At 48.9% G+C, this 20405-nt stretch overlaps 3 protein-coding genes across 3 annotated transcripts; 2 read left to right on the forward strand and 1 right to left on the reverse strand.

Annotated features, from left to right (window-relative positions):
* Positions 1-14: 14 nt before the first annotated feature.
* On the reverse strand, positions 15-3275 carry cdc26 (cell division cycle 26 homolog). The gene is made up of 3 exons (XM_044175327.1): positions 3140-3275; positions 2410-2513; positions 15-337 (listed from the first exon to the last, which is right to left on the reverse strand). The coding sequence occupies exons 1-3, from the start codon at positions 3240-3242 to the stop codon at positions 128-130; spliced, it is 417 nt and encodes a 138-aa protein (XP_044031262.1). The 5' UTR covers positions 3243-3275; the 3' UTR covers positions 15-127.
* prpf4 (PRP4 pre-mRNA processing factor 4 homolog (yeast)) lies at positions 3169-13083 on the forward strand. The gene is made up of 15 exons (XM_044175324.1): positions 3169-3302; positions 3952-4188; positions 4272-4458; positions 5170-5257; positions 5741-5820; positions 7625-7718; positions 8787-8881; positions 9366-9424; positions 9887-10010; positions 10280-10369; positions 10445-10567; positions 11497-11604; positions 12145-12263; positions 12656-12762; positions 12856-13083. The coding sequence occupies exons 2-15, from the start codon at positions 4020-4022 to the stop codon at positions 12940-12942; spliced, it is 1530 nt and encodes a 509-aa protein (XP_044031259.1). The 5' UTR covers positions 3169-3302; positions 3952-4019; the 3' UTR covers positions 12943-13083.
* Positions 13084-14361: 1278 nt separating this feature from the next.
* Positions 14362-20152, forward strand: atp6v1g1 (ATPase H+ transporting V1 subunit G1). The gene is made up of 3 exons (XM_044175328.1): positions 14362-14597; positions 18994-19094; positions 19388-20152. Exons 1-3 carry the CDS (start codon positions 14516-14518, stop codon positions 19559-19561), a joined length of 357 nt encoding a protein of 118 aa, XP_044031263.1. The 5' UTR covers positions 14362-14515; the 3' UTR covers positions 19562-20152.
* The last annotated feature ends 253 nt before the right edge of the window (positions 20153-20405 follow it).

A 20405-nucleotide genomic window follows, 5' to 3' on the forward strand; every position in this document is an offset into this window, starting at 1 on the left:
CTGCTCAGATTCAGTTGTGTTTGAATCAACTTTATTGGAACTGTTAATGGATTCTGCGTTCACGTTAGTCGTACGTGGAGTTCGTACAGAAAGATTCAAACGGTGAAACATCGTCATTTATTTTTTATTAAAACTGTAAACTTCCAAACAAGGTCGGCAGCGTGGCTGGTTTGGGGTGGGGCTTGTAGCCGATTCGCTCGTTGATAAGCTCTGCCCTCGACGCTGCGGAGGACGACGCTGAGGCTGAGGCCCCGCCCCCGATGTTGTCAACACTGATGACAGAAGCCCCGCCCACTCCGCCTCCTGACTCCGCCTCCTCTCGCTGACGCTTCCTGGCCTGGAGAAATAATAAATGTTTCGTTTGAGCTGAAAGATTCAAACAAAGTTTAGAACATTTATTAAACTGAGTCAATAAAAGCGTTTGCTTCCTGCCAACGATGCCGTGTTAATTATTGATTATTAATTAACTACTTGAACAATCTGTTTGTCCTCTCCTCACATGGTGATGTCATCATGGATCATGTGACTGAAACTAGAGCTGCACCATATAAAAAACCCAGATACACAATTAACAATGACAGGTGGAGACGGGACAGGTGGAGAGGGGACAGGTGGAGGAGGGAGGACAGGTGGAGGGGGGACAGGAGAGGGAGGACAGGTGGAGGGAGGACAGGTGGAGGGGGACAGGTGGAGGGGGGACAGGTGGAGGGGGGACAGGTGGAGGGGAGGACAGGTGGAGGGAGGACAGGTGGAGAGGGGGGGACAGGTGGGGGGGAGGACAGGTGGAGAGGGGGACAGGTGGAGGGGAGGACAGGTGGAGAGGGGGGACAGGTGAAGAGGGAGGACAGGTGGAGAGGGGGACAGGTGGAGAGGGGACAGGTGGAGAGGGGACAGGTGGAGGGGGGGACAGGTGGAGAGGGGGACAGGTGGAGGGGGAGGACAGGTGGAGAGGGGGCAGGTGAAGAGGGAGGACAGGTGGAGAGGGGGACAGGTGGAGAGGAGGGACAGGTGGAGAGGGGGGTGGTGAAGAGGGGAGGACAGGTGGAGAGGGGGACAAGTAGAGAGGAGGACAGGTGGAGGGAGGACAGGTGGAGAGGGGGGACAGGTGGAGGGGAGGACAGGTGGAGAGGGGGGACAGGTGGAGGGGGAGGACAGGTGGAGAGGGGGGACAGGTGAAGAGGGAGGAGGACAGGTGGAGAGGGGGACAGGTGGAGAGGGGACAGGTGGAGAGGGGACAGGTGGAGGGGAGGACAGGTGGAGAGGGGACAGGTGGAGGGGGAGGACAGGTGGAGGGGGGCAGGTGAAGAGGGAGGACAGGTGGAGAGGGGACAGGTGGAGGGGGAGGACAGGTGGAGGGGGGAGGTGAAGAGGGAGGACAGGTGGAGAGGGGGACAGGTGGAGGGGGGGACAGGTGGAGGTGGAGAGGTGGGGGGGAGGACAGGTGGAGGGGGAGGACAGGTGGAGAGGGGACAGGTGGAGAGGGGACAGGTGGAGAGGGGGACAGGTGGAGAGGGGGACAGGTGGAGGGGGAGGACAGGTGGAGAGGGGGGACAGGTGGAGGGGGGACAGGTGGAGAGGGGGACAGGTGGAGAGGGGGGACAGGTGGAGGGGGAGGACAGGTGGAGAGGGGGGACAGGTGAAGAGGGAGGACAGGTGGAGAGGGGGGACAGGTGAAGAGGGAGGACAGGTGGAGGGAGGACAAGTAGAGAGGGAGGACAGGTGGAGACGGGACAGGTGGAGAGGGGGGACAGGTGAAGAGGGAGGACAGGTGGAGGGAGGACAAGTAGAGAGGAGGACAGGTGGAGAGGGGGGACAGGTGGAGGGAGGACAAGTAGAGAGGGAGGACAGGTGGAGACGGGACAGGTGGAGAGGGGGGACAGGTGAAGAGGGAGGACAGGTGGAGGGAGGACAAGTAGAGAGGGAGGACAGGTGGAGACTGGACAGGTGGAGAGGGAGGACAGGTGAAGAGGGAGGACAGGTGGAGACGGGACAGGTGGAGAGGGGGGACAGGTGGAGGGAGGACAAGTAGAGACGGGACAGGTGGAGGGAGGACAGGTGGAGACAGGACAGGTGGAGGGAGGACAGGTGGAGGGAGGACAGGTGGAGGGAGGACAAGTAGAGAGGGAGGACAGGTGGAGGGAGGACAGGTGGAGAGGGAGGACAGGTGGAGAGAGAGGACAGGGGTCTACTAATTGATTAATTAACTAATGGTTCTCAACCCCAATTTCCTGATGGACAGCGTTGATTTTGACTGTATTGACAGACAGTATTGATTGACAGACAGAATTGATTGACAGACAGTATTGATTGACAGACAGAATTGATTGACAGACAGTATTGATTGACAGACAGTATTGACTGACAGACAGTATTGACGGATTTCGACAGGGACATAGAAGTGATCTGAACCTCGAGCTCCTTCTTGACGCTTTCGAACTCCTCGGTGTCGTCGATCTTCAGCTCCAGTCGAGTCGGTTTCCTCCTCAACATCTTCACTCTATATCCGAGGAAACCTGCAGACACAAAGCACTGATCTACATAATGATTATAAAACAAACCTGAAGTCTGAAATTAATCTAAACAGAAACAATATTTGGACATGATGCTCATTAGCATGTAGGCTACACTTGCTAAGCTAACCACACGGATGTGATACAAACTAAAGCAACTTAAACTCATGTTGACCTGACAGACCTGAGATAGATATATATATATATACACACATATACATATATATATATATACACACACATATATATATATATATACACACACATATACATATATATATATATATATATATATATATATATATATATATATATATATATAGATAGATAGATAGAAATAAAAATAAATAACTGAACTGTTGTGTTTGTCGGTGAATGGTCACTTTAATCTGATAATAAAGAAAATAATCCTGTGTTTGAACGTTCGTGTTCAGAAAGCATTTAACGTTAAACTCCGTGTTAAAGGACTTCCGGTGTCCCACTCTGTCTGAACGTTAGAGAAGCTAAGCTAACCGGCTAACGTCTGTTCGAACATGTGAAAACATTGAATTTACTGGAATCAGACAAACGTTCCTCCCTCACTTTTACACCACAGTTTCAACTGTTCCTGTAAACGTGTGTAAAGTTACCTGGCAGGTGTGTTTTTGCGGTACTTTCCCGGGTTCTCTCCTCTAATGTTTGTTTGTTGCCGCTCTGTCTACCGGAAAAACAACCTTTGACCCGGAAGCTCATAACGTGTTTACATCCGGGTCACGCTGCTCAGAGACGCCGCCACTGCGTTTCTCTTCGCATGTAAGTTTAAAATAAAACATATTTAGAAGTTAAAGTTAATAAGCGCTCAGTTTCAAAGTGTCAATCAAACCTGCCGTGTGTCGGCTCAGGTGTGGCTGACGTGTTGTGTGACGCAGTGTGACGCTGCCTTTTTTTAATGTTTGCGTGTATGCTAATGCTAACATTAGCTGTGTGTACAGCGTTTTGTCATTTTCTCTTTATTTAAAGTTCTCTCCAGTTTTCTATCTATCTATATCTAACCAATTGTTTCTGTTTCTACCAAACTCGGTTGGAAAATCGTATAATTTTAGGCTGATTCGCTCCCTGTAGCAGTAACTCAGGGGTCAGAAGTAAACTTCTTCTCAGGGTGTAGAAGAAGAAAGCGGGTTTAGTAAGAACTCTTAACGCACTCGGACTCGGAGGACACTGAAGCTGTTCTTTTTAAAATGTTTTGAATTTAATTTGCAATTTAACATAGTTCCAATACAAAACTGATGTTTATAGCAGTTGCTGATTTTTAACTCTTGTCCGTCTTGTTGTGGAGGCTCGCGGTGGCCTGACTCCATACTGAGACAGTTCATGCTGCTTTGCTTTCATTGGTCACCCACCTGCACATGTTTCAGTATGTAGCATCAGTTTTTTCACGTTGTCGTAATTTTCTCTCGTGTAGTTTTCCCAGCAGCCTCTAGGGGGCAGCAGCAGCAGTAGAAGAAGAAGAAGAAGAAGAACTGAATCAAAATGTCAGACGAGGAGGATGCCCCTCCGGCCGTGAAGAAGAGTCGTGTTTTCTATGGAAGTCTGGAGGAAAAAGAGCGCGAGCGTCTGAGTTCAGAGGCAGCGAACAGTGCGACAGGAAATGATGCGGTGAAGGCGGGGATCGAGGCGGGAAACATCAACATCTCATCAGGTCGGTCTCATGTTGTAAACTACAGACGGATGTAAACGTGCGTGATGTGTGAGTGAGACTCCATTTCCCATGATGCTGTGCAGGAGAGACTCTGGAGCTGGAGGAGCGGGTCAGCGAGAGGCAGCAGGAAGCACTCGCTGCGTTCGAGCGGCGGCGACGAGCGCGACAGATCACCGTCTCCACCGACGACGCTGAGGTGAAGGCTGGCCTCAGAGCGCTTGGCGAGCCAATCACGTTGTTTGGAGAGGGACCAGCTGACCGCCGGGAGAGGTGTGTAAAAAAAATAATTTGTTTTAAACTTTATTCAAACGTTTAAATCATTAAGAAAGATGGACGACATGACAGCTCCCCACAAGTGAAGCCAAAACATCTGGACCGGCTGCAGTACAGGTCATAAACCCCGCCCCCTCCATGTTGGCGGACGGGACACGAGCCAAACTAAAAACTCAACGTACACGTGAACATTTCCCCCCCAAAGATGGTTTCTGTCGGTTTAGCTCGTTCTCGTCACGCTGATGTTAGTTCAAGTGTTCGTTTCTCTGATAAGTTTGGTTTTAATTCGTTATGTGATGCTATAAAAAGGAGGTTTCACGTCATGATTGACAGCTGAGGCCGGCTTGCCATTGGGTCAGCCGGGTGTGTGGGCGGGACCTCGATACCGCGGCTCCACCCCCGATCACTACCGCGCAGACTCTGGCTCCAAATGACGTCACCAGCCAAGATGGCGGCTTCATCTAGTACAGCGGCAGGAAGTGGCGACGCGTCGGCCATCTTTATATACAGTCTATAGTTTCACTGAATGAGTTTTCAATAACTGCACAGAAAAATATTTAAAAAAGAGAAATGGACTGTCTAGATATATGCCGATATGTTGGTGTAATGAAAAGTTTTCATTAATGATTCGGCGTCACAGTCTTCATCAGTTTGTCTTTTAAACTCTGATCAGAAACATAAAGTTGTCTGTTGCGTTTGTGTTTTCAGACTGCGCAGCGTTCTGTCTGTCGTCGGTCCGGATGCTTTGAAGAAGTCCAGGAGAGACGAAGAGAGAGCCAAGAGATCACAGGACGAGGTTTGTTTAACCCAACGGTATTTAAGTCTTAAGTCTTAACCCTCAAAAAACCGTCTCTGCCTTTTTGGGGACACGAGTCCCCACAGTGTGCATTCAGGTTCAAGTCCCCACCAGGATGTAAGAACATGAAACACACACACACCAGGCAGAAAATGCAAAATAATTTATCGCTTAAGAAAAACAAACAGACCTAAAAATTATTTGTTTGACCAAAAATCTGAACTCAGTTCTGCAGTTGAAAGCTTCAGAGGAAAGCGAGTAAGTCGACCTTGAGGTTTTTTTTTTTTGATTGTTTTCACGTTTGAAATGTTCACAACAAACTGAATATTAAGAATTTGTTGATAATCAAATTGTTAAAACGTTACATTTTTAAGAAACAAAATAATAAAAACTGAACTATTTAAATAAATAAACTAAACATGTAAAATACAGAAAGAATAAAATCCACAAATCTAAAAGTGTTTTCTTTCTGACCAATCACAGTGCCAGCAGACATGGTACCATGAAGGCTCCGCCTCCCTGAAGGACGCTCGGCTCTGGTTGGCCAAATACTCTCTGCCACGGTGAGTCTGCAACAATCCGACCAATCAGAGACAGAGGAGGACCAGAGGGCAACTGACAGGGCGAGAGAGACAGGAAGTGGGACGTGTCCATACACGTGATGGTTAAATAGGAGGAGTGAGGGAGGAGGAGGAGGAGGAGGAGTGAGGGAGGAGGAGTGAGGAGGAGGAGTGAGGGAGGAGGAGGAGGAGGAGGAGGAGGAGGAGGAGGAGGAGGAGGAGGAGGAGGAGGGAGGAGGAGGGAGGAGGGAGGAGGAGGGAGGAGGAGGAGGAGGAGGAGAGGAGGGAGGAGGAGGAGGAGGAGGAGGGAGGAGGAGGAGGAGGAGGAGGAGGAGTGAGGGAGGAGGAGGAGGAGGAGGAGGAGGAGGAGGAGGAGGAGGGAGGAGGAGGAGGAGGAGGAGGAGGAGGAGGAGGGAGGAGGAGGAGGAGGAGGAGGAGGAGGAGGAGGAGGAGGAGGAGGAGGAGGAGGAGGAGGAGGAGGAGGAGGAGGAGGAGGAGGAGGAGGAGGAGGAGGAGGAGGAGGAGGAGGAGGAGGAGGAGGAGGAGGAGGAGGAGGAGGAGGAGGAGGAGGAGGAGGAGGAGGAGGAGGAGGAAGGAGGAGGAGGAGGAGGAGGAGGAGGAGGAGGAGGAGGAGGAGGAGGAGGAGGAGGAGGAGGAGGAGGAGGAGGAGGAGGAGGAGGAGGAGGAGGAGGAGGAGGAGGAGGAGGAGGAGGAGGAGGAGGAGGAGGAGGAGGAGGAGGAGGAGGAGGAGGAGGAGGAGGAGGAGGAGGAGGAGGAGGAGGAGGAGGAGGAGGAGGAGGAGGAGGAGGAGGAGGAGGAGGAGGAGGAGGGAGGAGGAGGGAGGAGGAGGAGGAGGAGGAGGAGGAGGAGGAGGAGGAGGAGGAGGAGGAGGAGGGAGGAGGAGGAGGAGGAGGAGGAAGGAGGAGGAGGAGGAGGAGGGGGAGGAGGAGGAGGAGGAGGAGGAGGGAGGAGGAGGAGGAGGAGGGAGGAGGAGGAGGAGGAGGAGGAGGAGGAGGAGGAGGAGAGGGAGGAGGAGGAGGAAGGAAGGAGGAGGAGGAGGAGGAGGAGGAGGAGGAGGAGGAGGAGGAGGAGGAGGAGGAGGAGGAGGAGGAGGAGGAGGAGGAGGAGGAGGAGGAGGAGGAGGAGGAGGAGGAGGAGGAGTGAGGGAGGGAGGAGGAGGAGGGGAGGAGGAGGAGGAGGAGGAGTGAGGGAGGAGGAGGAGGAGGAAGGAAGGAAGGAGGAGTGAGGGAGGAGGAGGAGGAGGAGGAGGAGGAGGGAGGGAGGAGGAGGGAGGGAGGAGGAGGAGGAGGAGGGAGGAGGAGGAGGGAGGAAGGAAGGAGGAGGAGGAGGAGGGAGGAGGAGGAGGAGGAGGAGGAGGAGGAGGAGGAGGAGGAAGGAAGGAAGGAGGAGGAGGAGGAGGGAGGAGGAGGAGGAGGAGGAGGAGGAGGAGGAGGAGGAGGAGGAGGAGGAGTGAGGGAGGAGGAGGAGTGAGGGAGGAGGAGGAGTGTTTTGTCGGGTTGAATCGGAGAGTTGGAGGGTCGTTGTTCAACATGGAGGACGGCGTTCGTCGCTGCTGCGTGTTGCTTAAAGGTCGATCAGTAGTTAAAGCTGTCGGGTGAAAACTTAACCGATGTCGCTTTATTCGGCTCTGAAGTTTGTCGCTGAACACGCTGCCGTTAAAGTTTTTACAGCTTTTGAAAGGAGAGCGGTTCAGTGAGAGAGATGATTGTAATGAACAGAAGTCTTAAATATTGGAGGAGTCTGATTGGCTGTGACTCACAAACTCCTGCTGTGATTGGTCCATCAGGGCGATGAGGCGTCTGGAGGCTGCACGCGCTCAGAGGGATGTTGCCGAGGCAACCAGGACGATCCGGCAACAGGAGCTGCACAAGAGCCTGAGGGTGAGACGAGACCAAAGGGATTTCTTTCATTTTTATTTATTAAATTCAAACAAATATTAGTTCATTATAATTTAACTGACAACATGACAAAGGTATTCATCAAATCAATACACTAAGAGGAAAAATAAATACATCCTAAATTATAGTAAAGTGATGAAGAAAATTACACAAATAAATAAAATTACATGAGATGAATTAAAGGTGAGGAAGGTGATTTAACATGTCGTCTTCAGGAATTAAAACAGGAGGTTTTAATAATCTACATGTGTGTAAATAATAAGAAGCAGAATCATTTGTTTACAAGATACCGAAACTTTTTCTTTTCATTAGAAAACGTCAAACGTTCAAACAGGAACTTTATAAAGTTTCCAATAAAACAAGACTGAAAGAAGAATTTCAGTGGCGATTCATCGACAGAGAACTAGTTTCTGACTGGTGAAGAGAACATGTGCAGAACACAGAACATGTGCAGAACATGTGCAGAACATGTGCAGAACAGAGAACATGTGCAGAACACAGAACATGTGCAGAACATGTGCAGAGCATGTGCAGAACACAGAACATGTGCAGAACAGAGAACATGTGCAGAACATGTGCAGAACACAGAACATGTGCAGAACATGTGCAGAACATGTGCAGAACATGTGCAGAACAGAGAACATGTGCAGAACACAGAACATGTGCAGAACATGTGCAGAGCATGTGCAGAACACAGAACATGTGCAGAACATGTGCAGAACAGAGAACATGTGCAGAACACAGAACATGTGCAGAACATGTGCAGAACACAGAACATGTGCAGAACACAGAACAGAGAGCATGTGCAGAACACAGAACATGTGCAGAACAGAGAACATGTGCAGAACACAGAACAGAGAACATGTGCAGAACAGAGAGCATGTGCAGAACAGAGAGCATGTGCAGAACACAGAACATGTGCAGAACATGTGCAGAACACAGAACAGAGAACATGTGCAGAACACAGAACATGTGCAGAACACAGAACATGTGCAGAACACAGAACATGTGTCTACATGACCTCTGAACAACAAACTTCTTCTTCTTCAGAATCTCAACAACTTCTGCAGTCAGATCGGTGATGATCGACCAATCAGCTTCTGCCACTTCAGCCCCGACTCCAAAATGCTGGCCACCGGCTCCTGGTATCAAGCCCCGCCCACTGTAGCATTAGCATTAGCATAACCATGAGAAGAGCTAACACTGGAAGATAAATGCTTCATTTCCACCGCATGGTACGGCTCGACTCGACTCGCTTGGAAGGGTTCTCTTTTGGTTTCCATCAGCAAAAGTTAGTCAGTCCAAGCGAGCCTAGCCGATACTAAAAGAGTTAAAATACTGCAGACCACTGATTGATCGGAGAGAATCGTGAGACTTGTGTGGAGGGGAAACGAAATCAAGAAAACTACCCGGCACCAAAAGTGAGCCGGGTCGAACTGGGCCGTACCGTGCAGGGGACATGAGGCTCGACACTTGTATTCAGAGATAGCATTAGCATTAGCATTAGCATTAGCGGCTCCAGCCACAGAATTCTATCAGTTTTTAGATTTCTGGTAGCAAAACACATGTTAGCATGTTGAATTACGCATGCTTGTGATATGATGAAGGTAATACTAACGACCCCCCCAGGAGTGGTCTGTGTAAGCTGTGGTCCGTCCCAGACTGCAACCTGATTCGTACACTCAGAGGTGGGCGGAGCTGTTTTTATTATTTGAATTATCACAAGATCAATTTGTCATTTATTGTGAAAAATGTTATTAAATGTTTTGTAATGTGATTTTAGAAGTTTTTGCAAATGTATTAAAAGAAGAAACTGAAATATTCAGAAAGTATTCAGACCCTTTTCTTTGACCTGAGTCCACCTGAGGTAAATTCAACAGGTGGGACATGATGTGGAAAGGCTCACACCTGTGTAGAGGTCGGTAGACGGTATCAGCGGGCTGGTCCTCACCAGCCGGCCCCTGCTCAGTCCGTCCTATTAGATTTTAATATTTCATTTTACTTCAGTTTTTTGTTTTTACAGTATTTATTAAATGTATTAAATATATTTAAAATATATTAAAAATCATCTTTAATCTGTTAATGTGAACATGTCCTGAGTAACTGAGACCCCGCCCCCCTCTTTGTCCCTGCTCTCTGATTGGCTGAAGGACACAACACCAATGTGGGCGCGGTCGTCTTCCGCCCACAGGCCGGAGTCTCTCTCGACCAATCAGATGTCAGCTTGGCCTCGTGTGCTGCAGACGGGTCTGTGAAGCTGTGGAACCTCGAGAGGTGAGGGGCGGGGACGGGGAGGGGGGGGGGGGGGGGAGGCAGGGCAGGAGGCGTCCTTCGTCGTCCTTCGTCTCAGTTCAGCTTCATTCGTTCACTGAAGAACTGACGTTAAAATATTTACAGATAATCATTTTTAACGTCGAGCTCTTTGAAATCTGAGATCAAACGTTCTTATTTCACTGAATGTTGAAGGTAGTCTCAGCACCAGCTGACTGTCTGTCTGACTGATGACCTGTCTCTCTCTCTGTCTGTCTCCCTGGTTGCCGTAGCGACGAGCCGGTGGCGGACATCGAGGGTCACAGCGAGCGAGTGTCTCGAGTGTGCTGGCATCCTTCTGGGAGGTTTCTGGGAACGACCAGGTAAACTGGCGTCAGACCATCGCTGTGTTTCCGTGTACTAGTACGCAGTGTTTATATCTCTCTGCGTGTCTGCAGTTACGATAACTCGTGGCGTCTCTGGGACCTGGAGGTCCGGGAGGAAATCCTCCATCAGGAAGGCCACAGTAAAGGAGTCCACGACCTCCACTTTCACCCTGATGGATCGCTGGCTGCGACTGGGTAAAGTACACACAGTACTGCACTCTGTACTGCACTCTGTACTGCACTCTACACATTGCACACCCGCTGTAGTACTCTCAGATAGTAGTACTGCCACTTCAGTACACATTCTTTGGTGACATTTTAGGTAAAATTGAGAATCTACAAAATGTTAAAAATCTGAAGGAAATTGAAGCGTGAGTGTGTGTTTACCTGAAAAGGTAAATTGTTGCTCCTCTACTTGTGAGGTTTGATACGACGGTCACAGTTTAAGTTCAAGCACTGAAAGCAGTTGAAGTGTTGGGCGAAGGTAAAGCACTGTCAGTTGAGGTAATTGAAGTGTCAGTTGGTATGAAAGCACTGATCGGTCATTTAAAGTGTGAGAACTGAAAGCAGTTGGATTGTTATTTAAATATTAAGAAATGAAAGCAGTTAAACTGTTGGTTGAGGTTGAAGTGTGGATTTGGAGTGTCAGTTGACATTAAAGCAAGAAAGAAATGAAAGCAGTTGAATTTTCAGTTGAAGTGGAGATAGTTGAAGCGTCAGTTGATTTCTAAGCCATGACAGAAAGTTAATGATTCTAATATTTGTTATTAATTAGTTTAATGGTTAATATTAATGTCGGTGCTCTAGCTAGTACTGACTGTTGATCAGTAGTACTCATGTTGTAGTACTTGACAGTGACAATACATCAATACACACCTTCAGGTAAATGTTAAATGACATACTCTGTATTACCTGAAGTGGTAGTACACCTTCGTGTCCTAGTCCTTGTAGTACACAGTGTAGAACGAGTACTCTGTAGTACTTTGTGCTTTTTGACTGTAGTACTAGTACTGCAGTTACATATTTGAATGCATTTCTGTTTGTTTTGGATTTAATAAATGTGAAGTATAAATCCTGGACCAATCATCTGTCTGTCTGTTGCCCCGCCTCTCTCGTCCAATCAGAGGGCTGGATGCGTTCGGCAGGGTGTGGGACCTTCGAACGGGACGGTGCGTTGTTTTCCTGGAGGGACACCTGAAGGAGATCTACAGCCTGCACTTCTCCCCCAACGGGTCAGCCAATCAGGGACAAGCACGCTAAACACACAGCCAATCAGAGATGAGCACATTTAACACACAGCCAATCAGAGATGAGCATGTTCACCACATAGCCAATCAGAAGAGAGCACTCTGAAGAAACAGCCAATCAGAGACGAGCAGAGTGAAAACAGGAGAAAAATAGAATAAAAAGTAATACAAAATTAAAATTTACAGCAAAAAAAAAAAATCGAAGATGTTAAAATGACGTCTTCACTTGTTTTCCTCTTTGATCTTCAGTTCAGTTGATGTGTTGAAATCTTGATTTCTTACAGCGGCCTGTTCAGCAAGTGTTCAGGTCTTTTTCGTGTAATATTTTCATGTTGCGACAGATTCACCACGTAACCAATGATTCCGTTTGAACAGGAAACTTTTCTTTAATTTCACTTTAGTTGTTAGATAAAGTTCATTAAAAGTTTGTTTTAACAGATTTCTTGTTTTTGTGTAAAAAGAAAAATGTAAATGTTTTTGTATTTTAATATTTCTGAGTGTTTTTGTTTGTCTGTGTTCTCTCAGGTATCACCTGGCAACAGGAAGTGGTGATAACACCTGTAAGGTTTGGGAGCTGAGAAACAGGAAGTGTCTGTACACAGTCCCCGCCCACCAGAACCTGCTGTCTGCTGTCCGCTTCCAACGTAAACACACCTTCAGTTTATTTAATTTCATTTTGTTTATTTGTATTCTTTTATTTTTATTAATTGTATTCAGTTAATTTAAATTTTATTGTTTCATTTGTCTCATTTTATTTAATTGACTTTTATTTTAGTGTTTTGCTTCTGTTTTCTGTTATTCACCATCTGAAATGCTCCTTTCTTTACTATTTCTCTCTTCTGGTTAATAAAATAATTTATTTTAAATTCTTTTCTGTTAACTTTTCGTTTTGTTCTTGTCTGTTTTCTCTTTCCCTTTTTTTGTTTTTATCCGAAAGTCTTTTTCCATCTAACTTTGTTTTCTGTTTCCTGTTTGTGTCTCTGACGTCACTTCCTGTTAGTGTATCTAACCTCACTTCCTGTTTGTTTGTGTGTAGCCACAGACGGTCACTTCCTGTTGACGGGAGCATACGACAACACAGCGAAGGTTTGGAGTCACCCGGGCTGGACGCCACTGAAGACACTCGCCGGACACGAGGGGAAGGTACAAACACTCCGCTCTGATTGGTCCGTTCAGACGCTGCTGCTGATTGGTGGAGACACTTTGGATGCGTGTTAAACCTGTTTTTATTTTCAGGTGATGTCCGTCGACGTGTCACCTGACGGGAAACTGATCGCCACCAGCTCCTACGACCGAACCTTCAAACTCTGGCTGTCTGAGTGATGTCATGATGATGTCAGGAGTGATGTCATAGCAGCAACAGAACTTTTTTTTTTTTTTACTATAAAGTTTTTTTTTCTGAAAAATGCAACAAAAAAACCCTCATGTTTCAGTGTTTTTTAAAATAAAAGTTTCTCTTTCTAATAAACTGGAGGTGTTTTACTTGACGTGCACTGACAGGAAGCGGTCATATTTCTGCAGTATTAGCTTCTGGCTCGGTACAACACAACTTAAAGCCCCCTTACCGCCGTTAAGCGGCACCGGCCGGTAGGAAGCGGTATGTGCCGGTGGAACAGAGCGGAATATCAGGATCGGCATATGCCGCTGAACCACCAGTTACATACCATCAGACACTTTTCGCTCTCGGCCTCACTCCTAATCAGTTGTTGTCAACAATAACTTGATTTCTGAATGCGACATCCATCCATCCATTGATCACATCACCCCGGTTTTAGCCTCTTTACCCTGGCTTCCGGTATGTTTTAGAAGTGATTTCAAGGTGCTTTTATTTACTGACAAGACACTAAATGGTCTGGCTCCTCAGTATATCTCAGATATAGTCTCTTGTATCCCCGTATGACCCTGCTCGCTCCTTGAGATCCTCTGGCAGGGGCCTTCTATGTGTTCCAGACTCTCGGCTGAAGACTAAGAGGGACAGAGCTTTTGAAATAAGAGCCCAGAGACTCTGGAGCTCTCTGCCCAAGAAAATACATCAGGCTGAGTCAGCGGCTTCTTTTAAATCGAAAGCTTAAAACGTACTTTTATGGCACCGCCTTCCCTGATTTCATCTGACTCTAGTTTTTATTCTGTTTATGGGTTTTGCCATTTTTTAATTTTTTATGTGGTTCATTTAGGAATTTTATTCTTTTACAGCTGACTTTGTATGTGTTTGTATGTTGTATTTTATGTGTTCTTTGCTTGCTATGTGAAGCACTTTATAACTTTGTTTTGATAGTGCTATGTAAATAAAGATATTATTACTTTTACGACTCTAAAAAAAAAAAAAAAAAAAAACTTAAAGCCCCCTGCAGAGCTCTGGTCGGGTCCGCCGCTCTGCGGAAACATGGCCGATATTTGAACAGCCAAACAAGCAGCGCGAGGCTCAAACAAACAGTATAATATAAAACACATCAGAGTAAAAACTAGCAAGAGTTAGTTTAGACTGTTTTTACTAAACAGTGACGGAAGACAGGGCCGTAGGTTTGTGGCTAAGCTAACAAAGAAGCTAACGTTACCTAGCATGGCATTTCAAAATATGCATCAATCCAAACATAACGGGGTTTAAAGGAAGGACTTCCGAAACTGCCAGTCGACATTTTCACTATTATTATCACTTTATTGTCCTGCTTATCTGTATATATTCTAATAGCACGTGCTTCACGTCGCTAACGTCTGTGTTGCTGCCGATAAACACAGAAGAAGAAGAACTGTCCACCTCGTGACAAAATCACGTGAGCGGTCCGCAGCGTGACGTAACATCAGCTGACTGCGGCCAACAGACGAACAAGACAAATCCTCCGTCGACCTTCATTTCGGTGAATTCCTCCGGTTTGTCCTCCGTTTCAGCGGATCCAACATGGCGAGCCAGTCGCAGGGCATCCAGCAGCTGCTGCAGGCCGAGAAGAGAGCGGCCGAGAAGGTGGCCGAAGCCCGCAAACGTGAGTAGGACAGGCGGCCTGCGAGCCCGCAGCGGCCCGCCGGCAGGCGGCTGGTAACGGCGAAAATACCGGTGTGTTAGTGAAGAATAAGAGAGGCAGGAGAAGAGGAAGCAAACAACACGCAGGACAAGGCGGTAGAAAGGAGAAGGAACCTTAGTGGCAGTCGGGCTGTAACTGAACCTAATGGGAAAATCCGTGAGTTTAGAGATTCTTTGCTCATATTTACATTTTTAATCAAACCGGAGACAATTTCAGAATCGTCAGCTTCTTCCTTTCACTTCGGCCTACAGGAAGTTCTGCTGACCTCACGCATTCATCGATAATGCATGTAGATATGTGACCGTGATAAAGAGACGCTTTATGAAATGAACATGCGCCGAATTAAAGAGTTGGCTTATTAAACATCGGAGGTTAGGTTGCTTCATTATGGCCAGATGCCAGGAAGCACATTTTGCAAAAGTGGCAGAAATTTGAACGGGGTATGGTTTTTCAATCTGAGGAAATATTTTAGTTTTGGTTAGTAAAATTATTTTCTGCAGTTTGTTTTAAAAATCATATTCTGATTATAGTGACTGTAGTACTAGTTATTATATAGTACAGTTCATACGTATTTCCTTTTTACTTTTATTCCTTCTGCTCATAAAGTTTCTTTGTAACGTGTTTCTGTCACTTCCTGCTGATGGTTGTGAGTCAGCCGCTGAGCATCATGGGATATGGTGATCACGTCTCGTGATAAAGAGTCAGAGAATGAATGATCAGATGAGGCTGCAGGAATCGATCAGCTCCGTGTGGACAAAATGATAGAAACCCTTAACCGTGAGATCAACGATCGACGATCAATGATCAGGAAGTTCATCAGCAGCTGTGTTGATAACTGATTCATTTTTGGGGTTTGGACGAGACACTACGGCTGCATTCAGACCACATCAGGTGGTGGGGCTGAGCAGGGGCCCGCAGGGGCCACAGGGGGCCACAGGGCCAGCAGGGGGCCAGCAGGGGGCCAGCAGGGGCCCGCAGGGGGCCACAGGGCCAGCAGGGGGCTGGATTTGGTCTGAATCCTGCTGATTGATGGCGAGCTGTCTCTCTCTCTCTCTCTCTCTCTCTGATGTGTGGCGGGTGTCTCTCGCCCTCTCTCTCTCTCTCTCTCGCCCTCTCTCTCTCTCTCTCTCTCTCTCTCTCCCTCTCTCTCTCTCTCTCTCTCTCTCTCGCCCTCTCTCTCTCTCTCTCGCCCTCTCTCTCTCTCTCTCTCTCTCTCTCTCTCTCTCTCTCTCTCTCTCTCTCTCTCTCTCTGTCTCTCTCTCTCTCTCTCTCTCTGATGTGTGGTCTCTCTCTCTCTCTCTCTCTCTCGCCCTCTCTCTCTCTCTCTCTCTCTCTCTCGCCTCTCTCTCTCTCTCGCCCTCTCTCTCTCTCTCGCCCTCTCTCTCTCTCGCTCTCTCTCTCTCTCTGTGTGGCCCTCTCTCTCTCTCTCTCTCTCTCTCTCTCTCTCTCTCTCTCTCTCTCTCGCCTCTCTCTCTCTCTCCTCGCCTCTCTCTCTCTCGCCCTCTCTCTCTCTCTCTCTCTCTCTCTCTCTCTCTCTCTCTCTCTCTCTCTCTTCGCTCTCTCTCTCTCTCTCTCTCTCTGATCTCTCTCTCTCTCTCGCCCTCTCTCTCTCTCTCTCTCTCTCTCTCTCTCTGTCTCTCGCCCTCTCTCTCTCTCTCTCTCTCTCTCCTCTCTCTCTCTTCCCTCTCTCTCTCTCTCGCCCTCTCTCTCTCTCTCTCTTCGCCTCTCTCTCTCTCTCGCCCTCTCTCTCTCTCTTCGCTCTCTCTCTCTCTGGCGCCCTCTCTCTCTCTCTCGCCCTCTCTCTCTCTCTCTTCTCTCTCTCTCTCTGTCTCTCGCCCTCTCTCTCTCTCGCCTCTCTCTCTCTCTCTCTCTCCCTCTCTCTCTCTCTCCTCTCTCTCTCTCTCTCTCTCTCGCCCTCTCTCTCTCTCGCCCTCTCTCTCTCTCTCTCTCTCGCCTCTCTCTCTCTCTCGCCCTCTCCCTCTCTCTCTCTCTCTCTCTCTGATGTGTGGCGGGTGTCTCTCGCCCTCTCTCTCTCTCTCTCTCTCTCTCTCTCTGATGTGTGGCGGGTGTCTCTCTCTCTCTCTGATGTGTGGCGGGTGTCTCTCGCCCTCTCTCTCTCTCTCTCTCTCTCTCTCTCTGATGTGTGGCGGGTGTCTCTCGCCCTCTCTCTCTCTCTCGCTCTCTCTCTCTCTCTCTCTCTCTCTCTCTCTCTCTCGCTCTCTCTCTCTCTCTCTCTCTCTGATGTGTGGCGGGTGTCTCTCGCCCCTCTCTCTCTCTCTCTCTCTCTCTCTCTGATGTGTGGCGGGTGTCTCTCGCCCCTCTCTCTCTCTCTCTCTCTCTGATGTGTGGCGGGTGTCTCTCTCTCTCTCTCTCTCTCTGATGTGTGGCGGGCGTCTCTCGCCTCTCTCTCTCTCTCTCTCTGATGTGTGGCGGGCGTCTCTCGCCCTCTCTCTCTCTCTCTCTCTGATGTGTGGCGGGTGTCTCTCGCCCTCTCTCTCTCTCTCTCTCTCTCTCTCTCTCTGATGTGTGGCGGGTGTCTCTCGCCTCTCTCTCTCTCTCTCTCTGATGTGTGGCGGGCGTCTCTCGCCTCTCTCTCTCTCTCTCTCTCTGATGATGTGTGGCGGGTGTCTCTCGCCCTCTCTCTCTCTCTCTCTCTCTGATTTGTGGCGGGTGTCTCTCGCCTCTCTCTCTCTCTCTCTCTGATGTGTGGCGGGTGTCTCTCGCCCTCTCTCTCTCTCTCTCTGATGTGTGGCGGGCGTCTCTCGCCTCTCTCTCTCTCTCTCTCTCTCTCTGATGTGTGGCGGGTGTCTCTCGCCCTCTCTCTCTCTCTCCTCTCTCTCTCTCTCTCGCCTCTCTCTCTCTCTCTCTCTCTCGCCTCTCTCTCTCTCTCTCTCTCGCCTCTCTCTCTCTCTCTCTCTCTCTCTCTCTCTCTCTCTCTCTCTCTCTCTCTCGCCCTCTCTCTCTCTCGCCCTCTCTCTCTCTCTGCCCTCTCCTCTCTCTCTCTCTCTGATGTGTGGCGGGTGTCTCTCGCCCTCTCTCTCTCTCTCTGATGTGTGGCGGGTGTCTCTCGCCCTCTCTCTCTGATGTGTGGCGGGTGTCTCTCGCCTCTCTCTCTCTCTCTCTGATGTGTGGTGGGTGTCTCTCGCCCTCTCTCTCTCTCTCTGATGTGTGGCGGGTGTCTCTCGCCTCTCTCTCTCTCTCTCTCTCTCTCTCTCTGGCTCTCTCTCGCCTCTCTCTCTCTCTCTCTCTCTCTCTCTCTCTCTCTCTCTCTCTCTCTCTCTCTCTCTCTCTCTCTCTCTCTCTCTCTCTCTCTCTCTCTCTCTCTCTCTCTCTCGCCTCTCTCTCTCTCTCTCTCTCTCTCTCTCCTCTCTCTCTCTCTCTCTCTCTCTCTCTCTCTCTCTCTGATGTGTGGCGGGTGTCTCTCGCCCTCTCTCTCTCTCTCTCTCTCTGATGTGTGGCGGGTGTCTCTCGCCCTCTCTCTCTCTCTCTCTCTCTGATGTGTGGCGGGTGTCTCTCGCGCTCTCTCTCTCTCTCTCTCTGATGTGTGGCGGGTGTCTCTCGCCCTCTCTCTCTCTCTCTCTCTGATGTGTGGCGGGTGTCTCTCGCCTCTCTCTCTCTCTCTCTCTCTGATGTGTGGCGGGTGTCTCTCGCCTCTCTCTCTCTCTCTCTCTCTGATGTGTGGCGGGTGTCTCTCGCCTCTCTCTCTCTCTCTCTCTCTGATGTGTGGCGGGTGTCTCTCGCCCTCTCTCCCTCTCTCTCTCTCTGATGTGTGGCGGGTGTCTCTCGCCTCTCTCTCTCTCTCTCTCTCTGATGTGTGGCGGGTGTCTCTCGCCTCTCTCTCTCTCTGATGATGTGTGGCGGGTGTCTCTCTCCCTCTCTCTCTCTCTCTCTGTGTGTGGCGGGTGTCTCTCGCCTCTCTCTCTCTCTCTCTCTCTGATGTGTGGCGGGTGTCTCTCGCCTCTCTCTCTCTCTCTCTGTGATGGGTGGGGTGTCTCTCGCCCTCTCTCTCTCTGATGTGTGGCGGGTGTCTCTCGCCCTCTCTCTCTCTCTCTCTCTGATGTGTGGCGGGTGTCTCTCGCCCTCTCTCTCTCTCTCTCTCTCTGATGTGTGGCGGGTGTCTCTCTCTCTCTCTCTCTCTCTGATGTGTGGCGGGTGTCTCTCACCCTCTCTCTCTCTCTCTCTCTCTCTGATGTGTGGCGGGTGTCTCTCGCCTCTCTCTCTCTCTCTCTCTCTGATGTGTGGCGGGTGTCTCTCACCCTCTCTCTCTCTCTCTCTCTCTGATGTGTGGCGGGTGTCTCTCGCCCTCTCTCTCTCTCTCTCTCTCTGATGTGTGGCGGGTGTCTCTCGCCCTCTGCAGGTAAGAACCGGCGTCTGAAGCAGGCGAAGGAGGAGGCGCAGGCGGAGATCGAACAGTACCGACTGCAGAGAGAGAAAGAGTTCAAGACCAAAGAGGCGGCTGTGCGTGACGCTGCTTTTCTGTCTTCTTCAACGTTCGGCCTCAGTTTATTTATTGTTTCAGTCTAATTCGATCAAATGTAATAAATTTGATATTTCGTAGAACGTCACCTGCTTTAGATTTCAGTGTTTCGCTGAATGTTGATTAGTTGATACTTGTTTTAGTTTCTTTATATTTTTCTCTTTACTTTGTGAACAAAAACATTTTCTTGTTGATGTTTATCTTCTGTGACAAACCTAAACACCTTGTATTTATTTATGTTTTTAAGTCATAGTTCAATATCTGCCCCCCCCAGGCCCTCGGTTCCCATGGCAACAGCGCGGTGGAGGTGGACCGCGACACTGTCGAGCGGATGGGTCGTATCCAGGCCAGTTACCGCGGTAACCGGGAGGAGGTGCTGGGTGAGCTGCTGCGACGCGTCTGCGACATCCATCCGGAGTTTCATGCTAACTACCGCGTGGCCGGCTGAGTGGGCGGGGCCACAAGGCCGCAGGGGGCGGGACAAACAGAGGAGACATGGACGTTAGCAACATTAGCTTCAAAAAACAAACAAAATTGTCTGAAATTCTCTTATTTTTAAGGTGCGAAGTTCATTACTTCCTGTTTTCCTGCTCCGGACAAAGAGAACATTAATAACTGTTGTTACCGTGTTGATGTTTACGAAATATTTCTATATATCGAAGCAATTTTTCTTTGTTTTGTTAAATCTTTCCTGAATCTAACAAAATAAGTCTTTCTTCAGTGTATCTCTGTGAGGTTTTTAGAGAAAATCAGCCAATCAGCTGTCAGATTTAATGAGCTGATCGGTTGTTTTTCTCTGAACTCTCTCCTCCAATCAGGACGCACGACTCGTCTCTGCCTTCTAACCTGATTGGCTGGAGAAAGTGAAAAGGCTTTAATTGTGAAGCTCTTGCGTATTTCCACAGCGCTTTTGGTTGTTTCCTGTGTGTGACCATGTGACTTCCTGTTGTTGTGATCACTTCCTGTTGATGTTTGTGAAGTGATTGATGATGAAAAAAATGAAAATATTAAACTAAATGTTGACTGGCTGAAACTGTAATGCTGCTCTGTGATTGGCTGAAATTTAAAGTTTAGAGCAACATGTAGAAATCACCTGAGGGCGCTGAAGCTGATCGCCCACAGGTCCTGGAAGAGGACCGGTCAGATAGTTCTCGGTGGACTCCCGACTTCCGATCTAAATGCTGCGACTGCTCTGGAAAACATGGACGCCTGCAGCCAGCAGAGCATCTACGGAGGACGCTACCGCAGCTTGTTTATTTATTTATACAGCGACAGATCATAACAGAAGTTAT

This window comes from Siniperca chuatsi, linkage group LG18 (genome assembly GCF_020085105.1).
Source record: "Siniperca chuatsi isolate FFG_IHB_CAS linkage group LG18, ASM2008510v1, whole genome shotgun sequence".
NCBI classification, from domain to species: Eukaryota; Metazoa; Chordata; class Actinopteri; order Centrarchiformes; family Sinipercidae; genus Siniperca; species Siniperca chuatsi.

Excerpts from the sequence above, each read along its gene's own strand:
- prpf4 (XM_044175324.1), top strand. The coding sequence starts at position 4,020 with ATGTCAGACGAGGAGGATGCCCCTCCGGCCGTGAAGAAGAGTCGTGTT. Across the intron at positions 4,189-4,271 it reads AAACATCAACATCTCATCAG|GAGAGACTCTGGAGCTGGAG; the intron begins GTCGGTCTCATG and ends GATGCTGTGCAG. Across the intron at positions 10,011-10,279 it reads AAGCTGTGGAACCTCGAGAG|CGACGAGCCGGTGGCGGACA; the intron begins GTGAGGGGCGGG and ends TGGTTGCCGTAG.
- atp6v1g1 (XM_044175328.1), top strand. The coding sequence starts at position 14,516 with ATGGCGAGCCAGTCGCAGGGCATCCAGCAGCTGCTGCAGGCCGAGAAG. Across the intron at positions 14,598-18,993 it reads GGTGGCCGAAGCCCGCAAAC|GTAAGAACCGGCGTCTGAAG; the intron begins GTGAGTAGGACA and ends CGCCCTCTGCAG. Across the intron at positions 19,095-19,387 it reads TCAAGACCAAAGAGGCGGCT|GCCCTCGGTTCCCATGGCAA; the intron begins GTGCGTGACGCT and ends TGCCCCCCCCAG.
- cdc26 (XM_044175327.1), bottom strand. The coding sequence starts at position 3,242 with ATGAGCTTCCGGGTCAAAGGTTGTTTTTCCGGTAGACAGAGCGGCAAC. Across the intron at positions 2,514-3,139 it reads CGCAAAAACACACCTGCCAG|GTTTCCTCGGATATAGAGTG; the intron begins GTAACTTTACAC and ends TTGTGTCTGCAG. Across the intron at positions 338-2,409 it reads GCGTCAAGAAGGAGCTCGAG|GCCAGGAAGCGTCAGCGAGA; the intron begins GTTCAGATCACT and ends TTATTTCTCCAG.